This window comes from Carassius auratus, chromosome 31 (assembly GCF_003368295.1).
Source record: "Carassius auratus strain Wakin chromosome 31, ASM336829v1, whole genome shotgun sequence".
NCBI classification, from domain to species: domain Eukaryota; kingdom Metazoa; phylum Chordata; class Actinopteri; order Cypriniformes; family Cyprinidae; genus Carassius; species Carassius auratus.
In genome coordinates, this window is record NC_039273.1 from 11,838,181 (window position 1) to 11,864,450 (window position 26,270).

General features: G+C 38.4%; 1 protein-coding gene across 1 annotated transcript in view; it reads left to right on the forward strand.

Annotated features, from left to right (window-relative positions):
• Nucleotides 1–1,297: 1,297 nt before the first annotated feature.
• The window catches only part of LOC113050552 (BMP/retinoic acid-inducible neural-specific protein 3-like), a 34,681-nt gene continuing 9,708 nt past the window's right edge, over nucleotides 1,298–26,270 (forward strand). Inside the window, exons 1-4 of the mRNA XM_026213598.1 lie at nucleotides 1,298–1,836; nucleotides 10,686–10,988; nucleotides 16,570–16,760; nucleotides 18,085–18,275. Of these exons, the coding sequence (XP_026069383.1) occupies nucleotides 10,789–10,988; nucleotides 16,570–16,760; nucleotides 18,085–18,275 (582 nt within the window). The 5' untranslated portion in view covers nucleotides 1,298–1,836; nucleotides 10,686–10,788. The remainder of the gene's footprint in view (nucleotides 1,837–10,685; nucleotides 10,989–16,569; nucleotides 16,761–18,084; nucleotides 18,276–26,270) is intronic.

The following is a 26,270-nucleotide window of genomic DNA, read 5'->3' on the forward strand; positions in this document are numbered from 1 at the left end:
AGGACCATGGACAGTTCCAGTGTAGCATTGCGTTCAGAGAATGTCCACGATGGACGTTGCCCATGTATCTAATCCATCACAATCAGTTTCCCGATAACACACACTGATGCGTGTTCCAGCAGATTGCCAGAAGATAAACAATCTCACTTTGCCAACCTCTGTAATAGATTTGTGCTGAACTTTTCCATGGTCAGAGAACCATTTTGACTGAAGTCAGAATTGGTTTAACACATTAATGCCAATAAAAAAGAAGTTATTCCTGGTCTGAAATCCTATCGGCTACACATCAAAGCATAACTGTAGTGAACTCCTGCTGCTTAAATGTCTCTTATCTTTTTATGATTTATACTTATAGTAAAATATGGATATTGATGCAACGTTCTGAAGTCAGAGATATTATTTTTATTAGCTGCCATTGCTGTCTGAATCACTCCTACTGCACAGATGTACAGAGGCTTAGGCCAGGGATAGAGACCTCAGCTCCCACACAGCACTGCTCACATTTCGGAATAAACTCAAATGAATCAAGTGATAAATTTAAATGCCACACTATAAAAATAATGCAATATAAATGCTATAGCAAAATCCTGTTAATTGTCTGACTGTTATCTTACCATAAATAGTAAATAATCATGTTATATTTTAAAATAAAATATATTTCATTATAATGTAAAATATTTGTAGAATGTACTTTTTTAGAAGGTATGCCATGCCTTACAAACTATATATAAAATGTATTGCATACAGCATATAGCATCACATATATTATTTAATATAGTCACCAAAATGTCATCTCATAATTATTGTAACATTGCCACTGTATTTTTATGACAAATGCAAACACATGTGGCACTTTTTAGCTGCTAATCTTACAAGAACATTTTACTGTGCATTAGAATTTATTCTGTTTGAAACAATTATTATAATAATAATTATATACTATTAATTTAAATAAATAAATAAATAAATAAATAAATAAATACAAAATTCAAATTAATTGAAGTGAAGTGAAGTGAAGTGGTAGTAACACACCGACACTGCTTGCACAAATAGCTACATTGACCAGTTGACATAAGCATTATTCTAAACTTATTCAGAAAAAAAAGAGGAAAGAATTTTCGGTAAGCACTTTCAGGGATCTAGATTTGGTAACATAGCCTGTTTATCATTCCACCCTCGTTTCGGGTTTTATGCATACCCTCCGAAATGCCATTACAGAGGGCTACTTGTGTTTTAAACATGTGACTTTGGTGAGAGAGGGCGCGCGCCTGCGTCTGCCAGCGTCTATCCATTGAAAGTCTCTCTCATACACATACACACGGACAACGATGCAGAGTAGGAGGGTCAAGCGGAGCTATGTGATGGCGCAGACTTTATAGAGGAATATCCACAGGCACTTCCAAAAGAGATTGAATAACCTCAATGTCGCACTCCGTTGGCGGATGTTAAACTGAACCAACTGATAGCACGGTCTGTTTCCAACTGTCTGTACTGCTAGAGGATTTATCTATTCAACATTGATTGACTTAAGGCGGTTATTTCTTCTTCAAGGAAAAATCCAGAGCACTACACGGATAACATTACCTTCGCTTTATAATGGGAGCGCAGTGTTTCCGAAGTTGGACTATCGTGAAGTAGCACCAAATTTACATATTTAGGTGCTTCCTGTGGGACCTTTCGTCCATTTTGTCTTTACGCCAAACAGTTTTCATTACTTCGGTGGGTTTTAAGCTGATGCCCGTTAAATACTCCTGTAAGGAAGAAGAAGAAAAAAAAACTGCATCAGTGAAGAATGGGACCTTATCGGATGAAGTTACAACATTGAGCTACGTTGAGGTTAGTTGTATTTTGTTCTTTTTGACATGGTTTAAGTTGTTGTCAGTTGACTGTGCTTTGCAAATATAACCGTTGCCTCTTGCTGCACCGGGACAACTTTGAACAAACGCAACCTGATCGCCACGTCGTTCTCATGAATGATATGCATGCATGCAGAAGCCCATCAAGACTACACAGCTCCTTACACGAATTACTACTAGTATCCCTCAAGACTATTAATCTGTTTATGCCATGTAGTGTTTGATACAGAGGCACATCTCTCTCTCTCTCTCTCTCTCTCTCTCTCTCTCTCTCTCTCTCTCTCTCTCTCTCTCTCCATCCCTCCCTCTCGTTGTTATTTCTGTGAAGCTGCTGAAATACTTTTCTTAATGTGTTTTTTAAAAGCATCCTTCAAAATAAATATATTTCAGAAGCATACTGTTTTTTAGAGAATATATCAAAAATTTAGATCTTCATTTTTTAGTCATAAATCGTTCTATTTTTGTCCCATTTATGCACAAAGCAAGAATAACATCTAATCCAAGATACATTCTCTGAAAACAAGTCTTAATATTATAAGGAGCTTTGCTTTTCAAGTAGGCCTAAATATATCTTACATTAAAGGTGTTTATATTTTACTGGGAAAGAAGACAAAAATATGATGATGTTGATGTTGATGATGATGTTTGCATTTGACCTGTATTTGAGGTTACAGGTCATGAGGGTTGTACTAATTTCACAATTAATTTTGTTCACATTAATGATTTGCATCCCGACTTTTACCCCCCCCCCCTCCATTTTCCCCCAAACAGTAAAAATTGTGGGATTCTAATATCACTCTGTTAAAGCAAGCTTTCTATATGGTACACAGCTGTATGCTTGCAGAAAAGCTATAAAATCAGGCATAAAAGTTTGCTGCCCATTGATTTAGCTGCTAATACATTAAGCTATAATTGGTGTCACAATATAAACTGTACCATCTGTTCATAAAATAGCTTATAACTTACTTGGAATTGCTTTAAAACCAAATTACATTTTATTATAGAAAAATCCAGTAACATAATGTGAGGAAAAATAAACAATTCAGCTCCTTATATTACACCAGTGAGGTAGTGAGGGCTCTGATGAAGAAATATTGTATGTATCGCTGGCCAGTGAAGAAAACACAGAAAAAGCCAGTGATTTTAGCAGAATAGTGTTACATGACTCTTCATTACCACCAACAATCATGCTGTGAATCATCTTTCTGATACAGCATGCATAGTAAATGTTTAGTGCTCTGCTCTATAGATAGTATTCTCATTTGTTCTAATGACTTTCTTCCGCAGAACACTAAAGAAAAAAGTTTATAACTAAACCACAGTTCTGGTGACCATGCACTGCCATTGTCAGGGCAAAAAAAATCACTCATACATTTATGATCCGCAAAAGAAGTCAAACAGGTTTGGAATGACAGTAGTGTAAGTAAATGATGGGGGGGGGGGGGGGGGGTCATTTTTGAGTGGACTTTGTGATATTTATGCATACATTTACTAAGCAGATAAATATAAGATTATGCATGTGTATTATTTTTAACTTAACTTTAACTGTCTAATTGCAGTGTCACTAGTGGAACTAAAGGGAATTGCATTATTTTCAGTCTTTTTTGTTTATTTGGTCAGACAGTAAACCTGTTATTGACCAGATATGTGACATTTGGAAACTACATTTCGTATTGTGGCTGACAGAAGCACATGTGTTAGTTACTGCAGAGTGTATTTTCTCTGTGTGATGCTGTTAGCCCTGCACAGTAGATGTCTTTGCAAAAGAGTAACTGGCACCTCAACACTGACAATCTGAATGCTACATTCACATTTCCTTATGTGAAGGGTCTAACTAAGTGTGTGTGTGCCTTTGTATCCCAGCTGTCTCTCATAATTGCTATCTGCTGGCACAGTTTTTGCCATTTTCCAAAATCACCATTTAGAGCTTTTGGCAGCCACATAAAAGACAAAAAGACCTTTTAGTGCAGGCACACAAAGACAATTACACAAATACTGTACATGCACTACTGGATCAGCATCCAGTAGTGTTGGAGCTCAATGGCTCATTCATCCTATGCTGATGTGGGATATAGCCATGGATGAGAGCCCAAGAGAGTCAGTGAAATACCTTTCCTAGTCTTGTGCATTTGCCTCAATGGGACCTTTTTTTTTTTTTTCAAATGGCTATCTGCAGGTAAAGTGGCTCCCTAACAAGTACTCAAATTAATGAATGACTCATGCGTGAAGGCCCTTCTGCAGCAATTCCAGCACATCAGAAATTGCACAGAGACGACTGATTGGTTGAACATGCAGCAAGCAGACAGGCCCGAGTTGGAGAGAAGCTTTATGATGGTGAGCCGTAGCCCATTATTTCATGATAATGAGCTGGATCACCGAATCCATCCTGATGCTGAGACTTCTGCAAGGCAAACGTGTGAAAAGACAGGCACAGGAACAATGACTTCTTGATTAGAGCTTGAAAACAGAGACCCTTGGGAGTATGCAGTTGAAAAGAAGGTAAAGATGTGACATGACACCTTTCAACTAGGCAAACAAAAACCTTGATGCATGTATGAAATGACAATCAGTAAGAGACATGCAAGAAAGTGATGCTTCTAAAAGGTTTCGGGTGTCATTTTTTGATACCTTGACGCTTAGAATTTGTTTAATTTTTCTTTAAAACCTCAATGTCACATTGTATCCTAACCAAAAGTGACACAATAGCATACTACTTCTGTAAAATCTGTTTTTGTTCTAACCAGCGACAGGACATTTTGTCAATCTGTTACTATTTCTGTGTCATCCATAATGACATTTCATTGGCCCAAAATCCTACAAAAGCAAATAATTCTTGTGCTCACAATGTATTTTCATTCTCAATGTGGACAGACAATCTTGTAGTTTTGAGGTTAGGACATTGATTTATCATAACTCGTAAGATGGTAACACTACTTTATCTATGAAGCAACATACAGATAATTGAAAGTCTTAATTTAATGGATTTAGAAAAGAAGACCATGGGTTGTTTTCTGTATTTAATTGATGCCCCCCGCCCCCCAATTGCATTAAACATTTCACTGATATGTGGCCAAATAACAATGTAAAAGTGAGAACTTTACGATCAAAAAGGCAACGAGTAAAGCAGCAATTAAATCAGCATCTTGTAAATTACCAATGGCTCTGTGCATAATTAATGTGACTTTTATTTCTAAGCTTTAATCAATTCTTTGTTTGGTTTTATCCATAACCAACAGACATTTTAATGGGACACAGCACTCTGTTTAATTGTCATGGTAATTGTCAACCGATTTACTATAAACCTTTACTCTTTGCATACATATCCTGACCTGAAAAGCATTATCTATTTAATCCAGAATACTATCCCAACCCATAAATTATAGTCCTTTTTTTCATGGATCATCCAAACAAATTATTATATTCATCATCAAACGAATGGCTCCCTTGTTGTCCATGCTTCCTCAAAGATCAAAGGCTTTATTAATATAGATTTGTATTGCGATCAGTCTTTTTATATATATAAAAAAGAACAATTATTGCACCCTAGAGACATGAACTGAGTGTTTTCAAACCCTCATATTAAAATGTGTGCCATGTCCATAGAGACATTATGCTCTCAGGAACATGTGATATTAAATGCGGCTACCAGAGTGTTGGTGAACAGACAACACCGCATCTATTCTTTTAATTCATTGTGTTCTTTTGTTGGCTTTTTCCACAATATTTTGGGTACTTCATTGTCCTTTAAATTAAGTAATGCTCTGACTAATGTGCTCTGAAATGCAAATTTATAAGATTGTCATTTTTGGATTTGGATGATCATAATGAACATTCGCTGTAATGTATTATGGGTATGTTTTTTTTTTTCTTTGAATATAGACACACAAAATTGTCAGTTGTATCAGAAATATTCTAAAATGTACATGAACTTTCACTGCAAATTGATATTATTTTGTTTGATGCTCAGTGTTTCATCTAGAATCAGACATTTCATCTAGAATCAAATATTTTAGTTTCATGGCTTGTCTGCTCCTAGAGGTCCATTTCTCAAAGTGACGGCAATATTAGAGGGAATATTTGATTTGCGTTTAACACTCAACACAATGACTGTCATTCCTTTTCCTACTTTTGGTCCCATGCACAGATATAAGCTAGTATTTCATATTTATTTTATTGCCCATCGGTTGGGATATTCTCTTTGATACATTACACACTGCAAATCTCTTTGTACACATCCTTTTGTTCTCAAACGAAACACGGATAAATAATTGTGACTTCCAGACACATTATTTCGCTAAGAAACCTTTCTACCCTCAGGCACACAATGAAAGCTGATGTTGATTGTCGTGGGTTAGAGAATAACATAGCTAATTAGGAGTAAAAGCTCATTAGTCAGCGGAGAGAGGAGGATGTGAAGTTTATCGGTTCCTGTTTTAGACTTTGAAAGTGGGTTTCAGGGATGACTTGAAGTCAAGTCTGAAAGAACCAGAATTACAAATAGAGGGATCCTACTGTAGAAATGGTAATACAACCCTGAAATCAACGTTCACCTAAGATGACGTTCACCACATTTATTTATTTTTTTCAAACAGTCAGACAACCCTCCATCCACCCGGCGGACACAAATTTAGAGCAGGAAATATCTCAGAGAATGTATCTTCATTTGCATGCTTCCAGCAGAGACAGCCAAAACTCATTGCAATTGCACAGGTCGTAAATGAAAGAACTGAACAGATGCCCTGAGTCCAAAGTGCACACTTGAGTCTATCCTGTGAACATGTTTGACTCAAATGCCATTGAGAACTTGAGTTTGAGAGATCCCAGATCTCATCATCTCAACCTTTCAAAAGTACTTTGATAATACTTCACTTTGAGCTTGGTTTTACTTTTAGTTCTTGTGCTTGATTGTAATTTAAGGTTACATGCACAGAGTTGTATGGAGTTGTAGATGACGGTGGAACATTATTATTATTATTATTTTTTTTTTTTTTTTTTAAGGAATATTCAGGGTTCAATATTGGCTTAAGAAGTTAATTTAGTCAGCAGCATTTGTGGCATAATATTGATTTGCACAGCAACAACAAAAAGTTATATGTTATATTATTATTATTATTATTATTTTTAATATAATTATAATTATTTTTTAGTTTTTTTTTGTGGTAATCAACAATCTGTGACAAAAACTGTCAACTGAGCTTAATTTATATGGTAATACTTTACAATAAGGATATATTTGTTAACATTAGTTAACCACATTAGTTAACATTAACTAACAATGAAAAATGCTTCGAAAGCATAAATGTTGATTCCAACATTCACTAATACATCATGATTAAAATTTAACGAAGAGTTATATTTAATGTTAATTGAACTCAGCAAACATGAAATAAAAATGAACAGCTGTATTATTATTATTAACTAATGTTAACAACGTTTATATAACTAATAAGTACTTTACAAATGTATTGCTGATTATTAGTTATAGTTAAATTATAGTTATTAATTATGCTATTAGTTAATGGAACCTTATTGCGAAATGTTACCACTCATATATTCCTTTAATAAGTTGTTTTTACCAAGCTAGGGTTACCTGTTTGTTGAACTGTAGAACTATGTCTGGATAAACAAAATTCGAAACAGATGAAAAAATGTGACAATGTCCTTTGTGATGCATAACTAATTATTTGTTGACTATTTAAAGTAAATGGGGTTCAAGCAGTGTTCAGAGTTGAATTCACGATTCAACAGGCAAATTCAGTTCATTTGAATTAATTGTCAGCTCTAGAGCAAAGAACAAGGAAACATGGTATATATTATATAGGAAATATCCTTTTCATTACTTAAAACAAGAATTTCTCTATTAATTTCTAGATATTGTTTGTAACATCTGTCTGGTTCGAGACAGTTATTTATTTAAAATCTGTCCACAATCACATTATAAGCATTAACTAAAATGACCGTGTCGCAATGCTACTTAATAAAAATAACTCAATGTGCTTAAGCAAAATGGTATACTGTTTAAAACAGATTGGCTTTTGTGTCATTCAGACAGCTATTTGTCTAGTCTGTTTCTCTCTTATAACCAGGCATCGCTGTAGTTTTAAAATGATTCGTGCCTCTAGGTGAACACACAGGACCTTGTCATAGTCACCATTTACATGACAAATTACAATATGAATCGTTTATATTGCTATTGCAGACCCTGCAGGTTATGATACAAAATACTCTTGCAACATCTAGTTTAAATGAAAAATTGCATGTCATGTAGCAAGGCTAAGACGATCGTGCAAACTATACATAATGTTCTCTCCATGAAGAGCTTAAAACTCCTCTTTATGAATTCTACGGTGGTATAACACAATTTTTAATCCAAGATAACTCAATAATTCTTTTCTCAGTTTCCCAGAAAACTAGCTAATGTTTTGATCTTCTCTCCCATCAGACTTTTGCTTAATTTGGCTCATGCAGATACTTATTTAATTTCTTAATTATCCTCATTTATATGTTTACAGTTTCTCCTCTGTCATTTATTTTTCTGTTCATCCCACACATTTTATACATCAGTTTTTCCCACTTGTCAAGTCAAGTCAATGGTATTGTGAAAGCACATTACCTATTGTTTCAGAGCCTCTACAGAAAAGTCAAGGTTTAATCAACATAAAGTTGTGTAGGAACCAACACAATTGACATTTTTATGACATTTCAGACCAGTCTGAGGATATTTCAAGCCCTTTTGGTGCTCAATTAAATTTAAGTGGCACCATTGGTGCTTTTCATGTTTCCACAGTTGATGATAAAAAATAAATTTCTCTCTCAGGCTAGATGTTTTATTTGTGATCTAAAAGTACACCTCGGCTCCTCTTTTAGGGTGGATCGGTTCAACAGCATTTGATGAAGTGTATTGTTTTTGTAACCACAGATATTTTCTAATGATGCCCCTTTAAACAGGGAATATTATTCCTGCAGATAATAACCAGAATCCTGTTACGGCACTGAGTGGGGGAGATAATGTGATTATAGCAGCAGATTGCTTCAAAATGAACTGTGCTCTCAATGAATACATGTTTACAGTGCAGGGACAGTTCTGAGCTGTTGACTGTTGACAGTTTTGAGGTTGCAGGTTTATCTCAAAGGACTGGAGAGTTACAAAGATCACAGCCGTGTTCTAAACATTTAACTACAAGTTGAGAATATTTAGCTTTTTTTTAAAGAGCTAAGCTGGAATAACTCATCAGTATGTTCAGAAGAGAACATTAGCCAGAAGCATCATCTATCTCAAAGCTGCTCTCTGCCTTTGTGACTTGTTTTACACATCTTTTTATTCATCTCTTTTTTTTATTTTCTCCACATTGCCACCTGCCAAGCAGAGCTACCATCCCCCCAAAAAAGAGGGGGAAAAAGAACTGGAACGCATATAATGATGCTTCGCTCTCGGGAGAAAAGTAAACAGTGATTTTTACACAAAGCAAAGCATTTGTTACTCAAGGCAGAACAATAGTAAGTCAAAAGAATTGCTGATGGAAATGTGGAGATTGCGGCATTTGAAATGGCCTTTTTCGTGTTGCACTGTGGCGCTGAAAGTGCAGCGCGTTGTAGGATCCCTACTTGAGTGGTTGCTGTGTTCCACCGAGACTTCCTCATCAATATGCATAGAGAAGTACGGATGTCTGCATTGAAGAATTAGATGTCATGCAGCAAAAGTCTTGCTTTTAAATCTGCTGTAATTACAGCAGAAAGCATTGTAGCCCAGATTGGGGCTGTACTCACACCATTATGGATGTGCTTATCAGTGTGCTACATACATTCTATAGTTCTGTGGGAGATGAGGGTGCAGATACATCATCCAAGAAAGTCCTCCCATAGGTTTTAATGCCAAAGGTGGACAACGTATGATTGTGATTTGAAATATTAAGCATAAAGATATTTAATGAACTGATATGCTATATATTTTTTTATCCCGTCTTTATCCGTTTTCCGTTTTTATCCGCGTAGAAGAGCGTCTGTTTTGATATGCACGTCTTTATAATTAGAGGTTGTACTAAGCAATGATTCACAAGCCAATGTGGTGCATTTATAATGCATGTTATCTCAAGGTCTGCATGATGATCTTTGAAAGTCACCCACACATATGGTCACATGGCACAAATGACTTGACAGACTGTCATCAGAATACAGTAATGAGACTCTTTTCCAACATCTGGTTTGGTCACGGCCATGAAGAATGATTGACAGCACTTGGTTGAAATATGGGAATAATAACAGGGTTAGAACAAGGGGCGGGACTGCGGGAGACACTGAGAACCAACTACTGAAAGAGATGTTGGAAATGTGCTCATGGCATCTGTTTACCATGGGATTGAATTAGAGTGCTTGGATTTAAACCGTATCTGGTGCTTTTGCCTTTTTATACAGTTTGCACTTGAAGCAAAAAGAGAGTTAAAAATAATTTGGATTAATATAAGCAGTTTTAGAGAGACCATCTCTATGTAATGTACTAGTGAACAGGAGGTTATTATCATTTCAGTTACATTCTTTTATTGTTAATTTGGTAATACTTTGCTCCTCTGAAGTACCAAAACACTCATTACCATGCAAAGATGTATATATATTCTCACTACTAAAAAAATAGTAAATCATTCCCACAAAGAATCATCATACTTTTCTGCCCTTTCTATGTTGAGAAGATCTCTCCGGAGTCCTAAATAGTTTTTGCCTCAAGGAAACATAATTTCCTGTTAATTGTCTGTATGTGTGCACTTTTCAGTGTTAGTGTTTACTAATGCATTGTTGTTCTTTATGTATGAATCTGTGTGCTGTGTGTGTGTACAGGCAAGCGTTTGTGGGACTGAAGCCATGCTGATCTTCTGTGCTGGGTGGTGGAGTGTGGTCTTGCACCAGAGCCTGTGCTGCTGAAGCCTTGTGCAGCTACCCCATGGCTTTATGGGAGCTGATGTTGCTGACTTTCGGCCTCCGCTGCTGGCTGACAAGCTCTGCCAGTTTAGCTGAAGAAGGCCCTGCAGGCCCCCTGGACTGGCTTCTTTCTGACAAGGGCCCTTTTCACCACACACAAGAGTACACTGAATTTGTGGAGAGGAACCGTCAGGGATTTTCCACGAGATACAAGATCTACAGGTTAGTTGTAACTGAACTAAGGCCTGCATGATTTTCATGCAGCATTTTTACTTGCCATGGTTTTTGATGGTACCAGTTGCCATATTTTGCCATGTAATATGATGAAGTTGTTGCTATGTAACTGATCAGCCAAGATGATTTTTTATATATATATATATATATATATATATATATATATTTTTTTTTTTTTCATTTATAAATAATAAATGAATTGGCTTGTGGTAAAACATGAATAATCTGGCATTTGAAACACTGCTGTTCAAAGTTTGGGGTCAGTTAGATTTTATTAAGAAAGAAAGAAAGAGATGAAAAGAAAAGAAAAGATGTATTTTTTTCGGCAGAGATGCATTTAACTAATTACATTGTCTCTCTCTCACACACACATATAACAACTATATATATATATATATATATATATATATATATATATATAGATAGATAGATAGATAGATAGATAGATAGATAGATAGATATAGATATAAACTCTGCATGCTCTACAAATGTTTTCAACATTGATAATTATAAGAACTATTTCTTGAGCAATTAAAACTAGCCTACCAAACCAGCTCCAAACGTTTGAAAGGTGATCTATTCAATTCAACGTGGCAGAAGTAACATAACACACATTTTTTGTTGTACTGCAGTTGGTAGAATTTTACGGAGCCTTGCACATGACATGCAAGAAAAAATGAATAAATCGTGCACAGTATTTACTAATTAGTTCCCTCAATTTGCTAAATCATGTGCACAATTTACTAATTCGTTCTCTTGATTTATATATCGTGTGCACAATTGAGCAAATCGAGGGAACTAAACAGTAAACTGTGTTCATGATATCCTACAATTTTTTTTTCCCTGCATGCCATGTGAGGGGCTCTGTAGAATTAAGGCTGGTAGAAGGTGAGCAGAAATTCCAACTCTTAAATGACTGGTGATAATTTCCATCATTGCAGGCACATTTATCAAATAGTCCTCTGTTCTTAGAAGCCACAGTTGACAACTTCTAATTTGTAGGATCTACTTCATGGGTGCTCTGATTGTCCCTTCATCAAAACATTGGAGATTTTTGCATCAGAGGCTCAGTGCTCACTCTGCAAGATTAATAATCTTATCATGTGTAACTGATTAGTGGGCTCTTAATTCTTATTACTCAGCATTATCACCTGTTCCCCTTGAGATGGTTACTGTCGGCAGAAAGGCTGTGCTAGGAGAAAATTGCATCCACTGCTTGATTAAAAAAGTGTGTTGTATCAAAATACTAACTGAAAAGGAGCAGCTTTTACATGCATCCCAGAATCTAGGTAAAACATTTAAATATAGCAATTTCTCATTAAACAGACAGACTGATTAAGATCCTAAAAAGTTTCAGGCATATTATATTATATTATATTATATTATATTATATTATATTATATTATATTATATTATATTATATTATATTATATTATATTATAATATATTATATTATATTATATTATATTATATTATATTATATTATATTATATTATATTATATCATATTATACATTTTAGGGCTGGGCAAGTTAATGCGTTATTATTGTGTTAACACATTAAGTTATTAATGCTGATAATTATTTTATCGCTCGTTAACAAAGTTTTTTTTTTTTTTTTTATTATTATTATTATGAAAGTCTGTTGCTCATTGTCTCTGAATACACATAGAAACAAATCATGGGTCACAGGAGGGGATGCTCCCGATCAAATTATTTAGGCTAACCATCAGCATTCGCAAACCACTGTCCACTGTTATTTTTAACAGAAAAGGAAGCAACAAGCTTATGAACCCTCTAAATCTTCACTCTGGTGACTAAATGATGTCTAATATTAGCCAGTGTTACATGTGTCTTTTTGATTAGATTTTTTATAAACGCAAGAACAGCTTTTATATTGCTAGTATTATTTCAAGATGAACATTAACTGGACTGAATCAACTTTGGTTTACTTCACACATATATCATTTTAGAACTACTGGTTTAAAATGTGAGTAACAAATATGATACATCAGGATTGAGTTATTACCTCCTTATGATAAAATGCCATATTTGTATTCCCTATTTCTAAGTAAATTGGTTTAAAAGCATCTGCTATTTAAATAAATGTAAATGTACTAAGATATCAATGTAAATGTACAATATGATACTACTATATGTGTAAAGATAATGCATGGAAAATCGGATAAATTCAGCTCATTGTCTCTATAAAATGTATCATATTGTGTTTGCGATATCCTTAGATCAGATCGCATCTTTTAATGCTAATGCAGATTCTTTCGTAATTTGTTGCACAGCCTGGAGCCTTTAACTCAAACAATCTCTTTTTCAGAGTATTTTCTTATTTTCAAAAACAATGTTTGCATGTAGGAGACATAGAGAGATTAAAAGTTGTAATAGTATATTGGGGATAGCTTTTTCTCCTTCAAGCGCAGCTTTGTTACATGGCTCAATTTAAATAATCTGCAATGACAGGTAGAAGATGAATTACCAGAAGTGGTTCTCCTCCTACTTACACTGGTGTGTAACAGTGTCGTCTGGGCAATGAAAGTGCACCATCTCATCCCTCCTTCAATTCTCCACATTCTTCCTGATTGAATTTGAAAGAATTTTAATGAGCTCTTTGTTGGAAATAGTTATTTTTCTTTATTCGGGAGATTTCACTTTGTAGAATATTGGGCAAATGCCATGTCATAATATTCAAAGACGGGGTCCAAATATACCACCTGCTTTACTGAACAATTGCCATGGGATAGTTTCCAGTGATGCTGATGTGTGCACAGACTAAGACTATCTTCTCTCTCTCTCTCTCTCTCTCTCTCTCTCTCTCTCTCTCTCTCTCTCTCACACACACACACACACACACACACACACAATCTTAATAATGTAAGTGAGAAAATCCGTTTGAATTTGCTTGTAATAAGTCATTTCATAAAATGCAGTATATCTTTGCATGATGACAGCTGCCCTTATTTAAAGTTCTCTCTTTTTAGGGCCACTTCCTTCTGTATGATATTCAAATAATCTTTTTAATACATATCTTAAAGGCAGAGATAAAAGCTTATGACACAAGCCTCGAGTTCTTTTTGTTCTGCAACAAAAAGCTGAGAAACAAAGCACAGAAAGAAGGATTCAGTGCACATTCAGAGTTGTAGTGAAGACTGATGATGACTACGGTCGTAATGAGGATTTCATATAGCACTGGAGAAGTCCCATATAGTGCTTCCTAGAGAAGCCTTTAAACTGCTCTCACACAATGCCTCACCTGATAAGACAATCCAAGCTTATCGTGCTCAGCTGTGACGGGGAAGAGAATGGCAGGGAGGATTTTCCGTCTTTCTTTTTTGTGGGGAACCTTTGAACTCCTGAAGGCTAGCTCATCACAGCTCCCAAAGAGCTGTCCAGTTTAAAAAGTGGCTTATCGTGGTGCCATGTGAAATTGAGATAGATCATCTAAATTCAAGTAAGCAGTCATCATCCCAGTTGCTGCTATAGCACATGCCAAATGCAGTATTACCGTGTTTTACAGCAGCTGAGGGTGTAGCTTATGAAATTACAAGAAATTATATTCTGACATAAATCCAACAACAGCTTCGACCATACATTAATAATGTGTGTTTTTGTGACATAATTTCAACATAATTCTATCACTTTTGCCCCTTATGAATTGCAAAACAGCAGATGGAATTAAGGGCGCTTGCTGGAATGAATCAATCAAACATCTGGGTCGGGAGGCCTCTGTCATTACTCCTGATTTAATATGATAGATCCCCTTTCAGAAGGCCACCCCAGCGCCATCCATCACCTGTGCATGAGGTTACTCACTATTTCTCGGCTAACTGAGAGGACAGGATCTTATAGAAGAGAGGCGTACAGTGATTGGAGGGTGTTTTGAGATGTATTGAGTGTGAGACTGTGCCAACGCCTTTTGTAGAAGTATGTGCCTATTTTAGAATATGCATAATTGCATAACACAGAGCTTAAAATAAAGACTGGGGGTTGAAAGAAGGCCTGAATACTTAATTGCCTGTAACTGCATGAATTAAATTTGTTATTTTTGTATGCATTGTGTGTTGCTGCTTTTGAGACAAAGAAGAGCATAAGTATTGACCTTTGCTTAAGAAACAAAATAGTTTCTGTCTTGGCTCATCAGCTACTCATCTTGCAATAAATGGCACAAATGCTTTTAGTACTTTACTCTAAGGAAGATCCATTGGTCTACTAGGCTGTGTTTATGTCAACTACTCAGTTTATTAGCCCACATGCTATTTTTCTAACAATGAATTTTAAATGTAAAAGTTGACTCTGTGCTCTAATGTATGCCTTTACATTAAAGATACCCAGAAAAAAAGTTTAAAAAAAATAAAAAAATAAATACGTTTAGAATTAGATCGCTCTTTCCGCAGGTAACTCATGAGTGGACTTTCCTCATCGACTTGCTATTTTATCAAATTTTTTCTCATTTTCACTAATTTCTCATTCTCGCGCTCAGTTCACAAAATCTGCCCATGTCTGATAAAAATAGCTTTGTAGGACTATATATTATTTGGACAAGTATTCAAAAAATTAAAAATAAAGGAAAAAAAATAAATAAATAATAATAAATAAATAAATAAAAACGAAACAGAAGTAATATATTGATATTTAATATTGATATATTTTCTGTCCCGTTTTATTGTGTAACTTTCAATGAAATTGTTATTTATTAATTTCTTTGTTTATTTTAATTCAGTATCATTAAAATCATTGAGTTACATTAAAAAGCCTTATAAAATTACTTTATATTATATAATAAAACAATAAATAATTATTGTTTTCGGCCAAGTGCATCCAGAATTTTTGGTTTGAGCCTGGAATTTTTATTTTTGTGTATCCCTACTAGAAGTGTAAACACACCCTAAAAATACATATTGGCACCTAATGTGTAGGGAACCTGCCCAGTGACAGTTTTGTACTTTTGTCTAAGAGTGCATTTAGACTTTCATATGTCAGCAGTTAATTTGTATATGATTGACTCATAAAAGTATAATTCTATTTAGAAACATTACATTTTTCATATGTATGATATATTTTCAACCATATGTCATGTGGTGCTGTGGAGGAAGCCTAGGAGGAGCACAAATTGCAAAAATGCATGAGTCACCAAAGCCTGGAGCATTGTTTCTCTGTTTTTAGCCTTGAAGGATTGCAGGGCTTTGTGGTGGTATTTATTATTATTTTATTTTATTTTTTCATTTAGCTTTCTTTCTCCTCCCCACTTTTATGAAAGGTATTGGTTGTCACCACAGGGCAGACTTCTATGAGTCTTTCTGTCAGGGCAGATTTCTGTCACAAAGTGTTTATTGAGCATAGCACTTGTCAGCTGCACATTCTGAGATGGCTCCCTATGCATAGTATCCATCCCCCAAATGAAACATGGTCTGAGAACCTGAGGCTAGAGATGTACCTTGGCAGGAGCATTGGTTGCCCCGCAGGCCTCCTTCTATCATGTCCAAAACAGTTGAGAAATGTTAATGAAAACAGATCATTAGGGACAGGCCTGTTTACTCTCTCTGTTTTTTTCTCATGCAGGGAATTTGGCCGGTGGAAAGTGAATAACTTGGCTGTAGAGCGACGGGATTTCCTGAACTCCCCTTTGCCTCTCACCCCGGAATTTATAAGGAACATTCGACTCCTGGGGCGAAGGCCCACTGCCCAGCAAATTACTGACAACCTGATCAAGAAATATGGCACCCATTTTCTACTGTCAGCTACACTAGGAGGTAGAAAAATATATTCCTGTGAAATATCCTGCATGGTGCTTTGTGCAAAGGTCATAATACCTACTGTGAGTGAACTTGGGAACAAACACGTGTTTTGTTTATGAAGAAGAAACACATTTAGATCTCATTTACATTTACATCTCAATTACTACTCATACACTATCAAGCCAAGGAAAAACAATTAAGACATGCTTTGCAGCATAATTTATTACTTGTTCCACTGTGTGGTTGTAAGAGGGAGGCAGGTCTCAACAGATGGTAACATGTCCAGGATGGGTTACTTTTCAGAAATCCACAAGCATTATTTCGCTCATTTCTTAAACTCGGAGCAGCCTGTGCTTACAAGTTACTTCACATAATGCAAAATTGGCTGTACAGAACTGATGTGGCCTTCACTGCTCTGGAAAACAAGCATTATTGTATAAGCTTAGAGCATGAAAATGGAGATGCAAGTCTAGGCTTTGCAGCAGACCTGCCTGAAATACAAACTGCCACATGCTTACAGAGCATTTACAGTATAACCATAAACTGTTGAGTCAAACTGATCTGCTTTACCTGATAAGGCTGGATCTTGATACAGATTTCCTGATAAATTTCTGCTTTACAAGCTCTTGATTCAATTTCAGTTTATTTATAATAATTATATTTTGATGCTGCTAACATTATCTGCTAATGCTGTAAATTGTGAAGGTCAGTGTTTAGTGGGGTAACTCTTCTTTTTGAACTATTCATTAAAATAACCAGCTGGTTATTAGGGCTGTCACTTTTAGTTCAAAAATCGATTGCACAATCGATCGGACCAACCAAAAAAGGTTTCGAAAATTAAAATAGGGAATCGATTTTAACCAAATATGTACACTATTAATTTTAAAATAATTCAACAATTACAAAAATATAGATGTAACAAAACTCACAAACAAGCAGAAAAAGAAAATAAAGAAATCCGAAAGTGGAGTATGCCTTCCGAGAGCTAGACAGAAAATAACAGCAATTTTACGCACCTATAAAGCTCTAGTGACGTCGAAAGCAACCTCTTATGCTGCGTTCACACCAAACGCGAATAGAGCGTCTGATGCGAATGATTTCAATGTTAGTCAATGTAAAGACGCGTTTACGCACGTCTGGAGGTCTCGCGGCGCAGTAGACGAGTTATGAGTTATGAAAAGGACCACTGCAAGCTGACAGCGACCGGCTTTGTTGGTGGAAAATTGGCAGTAATACCCCCACCTTGCACACCTGTACCTGAGTGTCCCTAACCCTAACCCTAATTCTTACTATAAAATATTTCTACATCAATAAGCATGGTTCCTTCTGTTTCCGCTAGGAGAGGAGGCTCTGACTATATTTGTGGACAAGAGGAAGTTGAGTAAGAAAGCAGAGGCGAGCGACTACCCCAGTAACAGCACAGCTGTGACTCTGGAGGCCCTGCACCAGCTGGCTGCCTCCTATTTCATAGACAGGGAGAGTACTCTGCGAAAACTACATCACATTCAGATTGCTTCCACTGCTATCAAGGTATGTCATTAGTCAAGTCAGAGCCCACAGCTTCCTCCTTTCAACTCCTCAAGAATAATCATGTGCAGTATAACAAAGTGATTTTTTTTTTCACTATCCCTGTTGCCGTGATCCTGCTGTGAAAAGTCCCATATGCTGTGAGTGTGAGATCTAGAGATATCCATTCACTGATATATATGAAAGGTTCTGCATTGTGAAAAAAATAAAACTAGCTCTGGTTGTACATGTTGTTCAAGAATGAGATTTATGAATGGCCTATTATGTTGAGTAATGCAAAAATGTGGCTGTTTATATATATATACAATAAAAGCTTAATTTTGGGAAGGATAAAAATCATGGTGTATCTCCACAATCTTGCTGTTTTGCATCTTGACAGCCTGATGTACTTTGGCCGAGAGAGCTCAATGCAATGCAAATGAAACAAAACCCATGCAAATACAAAATACACCACCAAATTAAGAAAATGTCTTCATCAGTTTGACAACATATGCGTTGCAAATACTTACAACACAATGAAAAACAGAAATGCAATGCAAAAATGCATAACACAACCAAATACAGAAACACTGCAAATATGCATAGCACAGCCACATACAGAAATGCACTGCTAATACGCATAACACAACCAATTACAGAAACGCATTGCAAATATGTATAACACAACCAAATACAGAAATGCACTGCAAATACGCATAACACAACCAAATACAGAAATGCACTGCAAATATGTACAGACCACATCGTAAATATGTAAGGGAAAAATCAACAAATGCTGAACCTGGTTGGGACACGCTTCAATGTTTACTCTGAAAGGTTATTTTATCTGTCTTAAGATGCTGGTATGAATCATATTATACCTTGACTTTTTTTAATTTATTTTTTTAGCCAAAATAAGCTGACGAAATACACAATTACTGTAACTTTGAAATGTTATGAAGCCCAAGCTGGTTAACTTACATTTACAACTTCCCTTATGAAAATTAACCATAGATTTCTACTAAAGATTTATAAATAAATAATCATCATAACTACACTTTTATTATAACAAAACCATGGTTAATTTTCATAAGGGTTGTTTGGGTACATACCCTTGGGGTTGTGTGTGTGTGTGTGTGTGTATCAGTGTTAATTTTGACACGAAATTTTAATTTAGTTTTAGTCTTAGTCTTTTGACTATAATTCTTTTTAGTTTTAGTCAAGTTTTAGTCATCTGATTTGTTTTAATTTTAGTCTTATTTTAGTCGACTAAAATTGCTTGGTATTTTAGTCGACTAAAATTGCTTGGTATTTTAGTCGACTAAAATTGCTTGGTATTTTAGTCGACTAAAATTGCTTGGTATTTTAGTCGACTAAAATAAGACTAAAATCAATAACAGATTTACTAGACAATTTTTTACAGCTGGTATAGGAAACAAACTTAACCAAAATATATAAAACACAAATTCAACTTTATTTCAACACAACTGTGTCTTTATTTTGATTCAAAAGCTTTTATGCAGCAACAAACACTGTCATGATAATGTAAACAATAACTAGCTGCCAACTGACCATCAATAAAAGAAAAATAACGTTAGGTCCAGGACCTTAAAGCTTACAGCTGAGCTGAACAATAAGTGCATACATTTAAAGTAAATATTTAATAAGTTGGGTGGATAAAAAAAGTAACAAGATTTTATAAGGTATTCATTTGTCTAGCAATATTGTATGTTTTAAATACTACAATATTGCTAGATTTGTATGTATAATGATAGGATGTGAACATTCATGTTTCACATGACTAATATAGAAATATTTGTGATATTGTCAACAAGTAGAACATTATAAAATATACTAAACATTAGTATTAATCAAATGTATTTATCATGATATTACGTATTAGTATTGTGCTCACATCTAATTTGAAGAAGGGGCTATTTTACAGTACTTTTCAGTTCGTAATATTTAATGCTACAACATCTACGCACTGCACTATTCCAATTTTGCTTAGCTCAATAAACAAAAGAACATCGTTGTGAAATTACATTTGAGAAAATGTCCGGGTGGCTCGTCTGTAAATGTCTTTTCAAATTGGTTGTGTTCTTGCCACGAATGAGCGCTCTGCGTGCTTTACACTTTGTTTTGTTTTGTTCGTCGTCAAACGTGAAGTGAGCTGTGGACATTTTGTCGCTCTTTTAGACAGTAGGGACTTTAAGCAACAGCTGCGAATGGAACGGCTACAGCGACCGGAAGTTTGCCGTCACACCGCTGTAGCCAAGAACGTAAAAGTCACTAAGCAACGGTAAAACAGAACAGCGCAACGCAGCATTAATTCATTTATTGAGATCCAAAAAAATATATAATTTAATTATATAATTCATAACATTTATTTACCTAACCTCTCACGTTGTAGCGACTCCGGCAAATCAGCTGTTCTCCCGTAGTAGACCGTTAAATTAGAACGTCACAAAGTAGCAGTTAAATTCGCGCAGGCACAATACAATGCCAGAATGGCGTTGCCGTTCCACCAGAGGTTGTTGCTTAAAGTCCCTATCACCTCTTCGAATGCCGACTTCCCGGGAGCTCATAAAAACTGAAAACCTTCGCTTCATGTCTCAATAAGTCAGGCTCTGATTGGTTCTCTTCTCTCATGCAGTCTGTTCTGTTTTGCCGGTTCTTTTGCTCATTCCTCGTATCTCTCCCGTCTGCTGATTTGATTTTCGTCACAGTCTATTTTCGTCTCGTCCTTTATTCGTTGACGATAATGTCAATCAATTTAGTCATAGTTTTAGTCTCCATCAGTGCCTTCTATTTTAGTTTTCGTTTCGTTTTCGTCGGCAAAAATATATTCGTGACGAAAATAATGACGAAAATATTTAGTCAACGAAATTAACACTGGTGTGTATGTGTGTGTGTGTGCGTGTGTGTGTGTGGGTGTGTGTGTGTTTAATCCTGGACCACAAAACCTGTCTAAATTCACTGGCGTATATTTGTAGCAATAGCCAAAAATAAATTGTATGGGTCAAAATTATCATTTTTTCTTTCATAGCAAATATCATTAGGATATTAAGTAAAGATCGTGTTCCATGAAGATATTTGGTACATTCCCTACTGTAAATATATTTTTGCAGATCTCCTGGATTTTTTTTTTTTTTTTCAATTAGTTGCATTGCTAAGAACTTAATTTGGGCAACTTTAAAGGTGATTCTCAATATTTAGATTTTTTTGCACCTCCAGATTCCAGATTTTCCAGATAGTTGTATCTCGTCCAAATATTGTCCAATCCTAACAAACCATACATCAATGTCAAAGCTTATTTATTCAGCTTTCTGATCATGCATGCATCCTAATTTTGAAAAAAAAAAAATACCATTATGACTGGTTTTGTGGTGCAGGGTCACATTTATATAGTATGTTTAATTTAATACCTAGCCAGATTACATTATCAATGTATTGTCCAAATAGTAATATTGCCCTTTTTTTCCATGAAAACTTATCATTTCAGTCATCAGTTCTGACAATGTCTAGTTACTGTATTTTGCCTATGCATAGCAGTATTTTTGCCTAATTAAAAAGTGAACACAGAACAAAACATCCCATTTTTAAAATAATGTTATAAAATAATGTTTTCCATATTCCATATATATCCTTATTTTTAATATTTTTCTTTAATCCTCACAGATCAACACAAACTAATTTAATAGCCAAAATGCTTTGTGCTTCATATTTGCCACAATTAGGTATTCAGTCAATGCACTATTTGAAATAGCTGTTGCACTTTTGCTGACAGCCATTGAAATTGGTCACACAAAGCTGTAAAACAGCTCCCCAAACAGATATTTACTCTGTCACAGCAGCACAGTTTGACACATGTATTCCAGTCCACACTTTGATGATCCCTCCCCATCCCATTATATACAACAGCGCTTTCCCTCTGCACACAACTGCTGTGGTGCTTAGATGGTTTTATTACAGTTGGGAGGGCAGATCTCAGGTGTCAAGGCTATGTGTGTCTATTGCTGGTGAGAAAAGCAAAAGCGCCTGTGAGTGACGGAAGCAGCCTGCCAGGCAGCACGGTGCAGCTCCACCAGCGCAAGAGAATGAATCGCAGAAGCAGCAGGGGCCTCTGACACGCGCATCATTTCCACAGGCCACTGACCCATGTCTACATTTCATGGGACAGACAGAGGCAAACGTTCCTCCATATGAATTCCAGATTAAAAAGAACTGGAGTACAGAATGAGGTTTCTAGCTCCCCCCACTGGGCACCTTGGAGGGTAAATTTAGCTATTTTCTTTCACAGGAAAAGCCTATTAGTGTGGCGGTGTGCTGGGATTTTGAGAGGAAAACACTGGATTGAAGCTCTTTATAAAGTCAGGCTGCATCCCACATTTGTGGTTCTGCTCAGGTTGTTTGTCTAATGCGTGAAAACGTCTCTAGGTTACGTATGTAACCCTAGTTCCTCGAGGGAACGAGACGCTGCGTCAAAAGCGCTTTGGGGAACGCGCCCAGCGTGCGCGACTCTGAATATCGTGTGAAATCAGACCAATGGAAGAGCGTGACGTCACCGGCGGAGTGACGTAAGCGACCAGGAAGCTATAAAAGCATGTGCCACGCAGCTGGCGTCAGCTTCGAGTACCAGCAAGCGCCGGCAGGGGTGCCGGGGGGTATGGCTCCGAGACGCAGCGTTTCGTTCCCTCGAGGAACTAGGGTTACATACGTAACCTAGAGACGTTCCTCTTCAGGAACTCGAGCTGCGTCAAAAGCGCTTTGGGGAACGAGTACCAACGCCGCCAGACTACCTAACCCCTGCCTAGTGTGTATCCGAAGAGCACAGCTTAGGTCAGGAGGACTGAAGCGCCTGGAGTGACTGGCATGTCTAGGCCATAGAATCTGACAAACGTGGAGGGCGTGGACCATCCCGCAGCGTTGCAGATGTCCAGCATGGATACACCTGCTAAGAAGGCCTTGGAGGCCGCCATACCCCGGGTAGAGTGAGCCTTGGCTCCCGACAGCGGGGGACGACCAGAGGACTCATAGGAAGCGTTGATAGCCTCGACTATCCAACGACTGATAGTCTGCTTAGAAGCAGGAAAACCCCTCTTGGGGGGACCGTAGCATACAAGCAATTGATCGGTCTTTCTCCACAGGGCAGCTCTGTGGACGTATGCGTCCAGCGCTCTAACTGGACACATACAATTTAGCTTCGCCTGGTCGGGCTCCCGAAAGGGAGGAGGACAGAAGGCCTGCAGTACGACAGGTTGTGGTGTAACAGAGGGAACCTTAGGAACATATCCCGCTCGAGGGTATATGAACGCTTTAGTCATGCCTGGTGCAAATTCAAGATAAGTAGGGGCCACAGAGAGGGCCTGAAGGTCTCCTACTCTCCGCAGAGAGGTGATAGCCAACAGAAAGGAGGTTTTAAGTGTAAGGTGTCTGTCTGAGATATCTTGAATAGGTTCAAAAGGGGGTCTGCACATTGCCTCTAACACCACCACCAGGTCCCACGGGGGAATACGGGACCGTACTGGAGGTTTCAGCCTCAGCGCACCGCGGAGGAAACGTGTAACTAAGGGGTGTCTTCCCAAAGACTGGCCATCGAGAAGGGCGTGGTAGGCCGCAATAGCCGCCACGTAAACCTTCAGCGTGGAGTGGGTCAACCCTGCAGAGAGCCTAGCCTGTAGAAACTCCAGAACTGTACCAATCGGGCAGTTTGCTGGGTCTAGCTGGCGGTCTCTGCACCATGAGGTGAAGAGTTTCCACCTCAGGGCGTACAGTTTCCTCGTTGAGGGAGCTCTGGATTGGAGAAGGGTCTCAACAACCTCGGTTGAGAGACCGGCTGCTAAAAGTTGTGCCCCCTCAGGGGCCACACCCACAGCCTCCACAACTCCGGGCGAGGGTGAATTATCGTACCCTGCGCCTGCGAGAGGAGGTCTGTCCTGATCGGTATCTCCCACGGAGAGCCGTCGAGGAGCGAGACTAGATCTGAGAACCATACTCGGCCCGGCCAGAACGGGGCTACTAACAACAGACGGACCCCGTCCCGGCGTACTCTCGCCAGAACTCCCGGGAGCAGAGCAATAGGGGGAAATGCGTACAGACGAAGCCTCGGCCAGGTCTGTACCATAGCGTCCAGTCCCAGAGGAGCTGGATGAACTAGAGAGAACCAAAGGGGGCATTGAGACGTCTCTTGAGATGCAAATAGGTCTACTTGAGCCCTGCCAAATATTCTCCATATCTGCTTCACTACTTGTGGGTGAAGTTTCCACTCCCCGGGCCTCGGCCCCTGCCTCGACAGTATGTCTGCTCCCACATTTTGTTTCCCAGGAATATATACTGCTCTTAGTGAGAGGAGTTTGCTCTGGGACCACACCAGGATCTGGTGCGCCAGCTTGTACAAAGGGCGCGAACGCAGACCTCCCTGGTGGTTGATATAGGAGACCACCGATGTGTTGTCGGTGCGCACCAACACATGGTGACCCCTTAGGTCTGGGAGGAAGTGCTTCAGTGCACGAAAAACTGCTAGCATTTCTAGACAATTGATATGCCATGTTCGATGGCGATCGCTCCACAGACCACGGGCAGGGTGGCCACTCATGACTGCACCCCAACCAGTGAGGGATGCATCTGTCGCTAGCGTTACACGGCGACAAAGAGCTCCCAGCACCGGGCCCTGTTTCAAGAACCAAGGTTTCTTCCATACATCTAAGGCACGTAGGCAGCGCCGCGTGACCTTGATAGTGCGGAGTAGATTGCCCCTCGGGGAGAATCCCTTGGTCTTGAGCCACCACTGCAGGGGCCTCATGTACAGCAGGCCAAGAGGTATCACGTTGGACGCAGCTGCCATCAGACCCAACAATCTCTGAAATTGTTTGACAGTGAGTGACTGGCCTTGTTTGACTCTCTCGACTGAGATGCGGATCGACTCGATACGAGCAGGGGACAATCGTGCCTGCATCGTGGTCGAATCCCATACTACGCCTAGATAGGTGGTTCTCTGAACCGGAGAAAGTACACTCTTCTTGGCGTTCAGTCTCAAACCCAGCTCCCCCATATGTGCGAGGACGACATCTCGATGCCGAATCGCAGCCTGCTCTGACTGAGCTAAGATCAACCAATCGTCGATATAGTTGAGAATGCGGATGCCCTGCATGCGCAGGGGGACCAGAGCCGCGTCTACACATTTTGTGAACGTGCGGGGTGAGAGTGCAAGGCCGAAGGGAAGTACTCGATATTGGTAAGCTTCGCCCCCGAAAGCGAACCTCAGAAACTTCCTGTGATGTGGAAGGATGGATATATGAAAATATGCGTCTTTGAGATCTATCGTGACAAACCAGTCCTGGGACCTGATCTGTGCTACAACTTGCTTGATTGTGAGCATTCTGAATTTTAGTCTCATAACTGAACGATTTAAGACCCTCAAGTCTATAATCGGACGCAGCCCCCCATCCTTCTTGGGAACTATGAAATACCGGCTGTAAAATCCGGACTCCCTGTCTTGAGGAGGGACCACCTCGATGGCCTCCTTCTCTAATAGGGTTTTCACCTCCTGTTCCATAACCAGACCCTGCCTGAGGCCGACTACTGTCTGAACGACCCCGTTGAATACTGGCGGCACGGAGCCGAACTGAATGCGGTAGCCTTTTTCTACTGTGTGCAGGACCCATCGAGATACATTTGGCAGTAGTTTCCACGCTGCTAAATAATCTACTAAGGGAATCAGTCTCTCGAGACTGATCTCTGGTGTAAGAGGCCCCCGCAGGGGCGGCGAGCGTCTCAGCCCCGCTACGCGCACGGGCGGAAGATACTGAGAGCGATGCTCGCTGGGACCTGCTGCGCCCTGGATCACTGGCAGGGTTAGCAGACCGGCCCCCAGAGGGCGCTGAGGGGAGACGGGCACCGTGTACTGCGGTGTGTACCGCTCTACCCCAGCAGAGGCTGCCCTCTGAAACCCTGGGTTGTTGGCGTCAGGGTTTCTTGGCCGAGGACTTCTTAGCTTCAATAACCGCCCTGAGATCT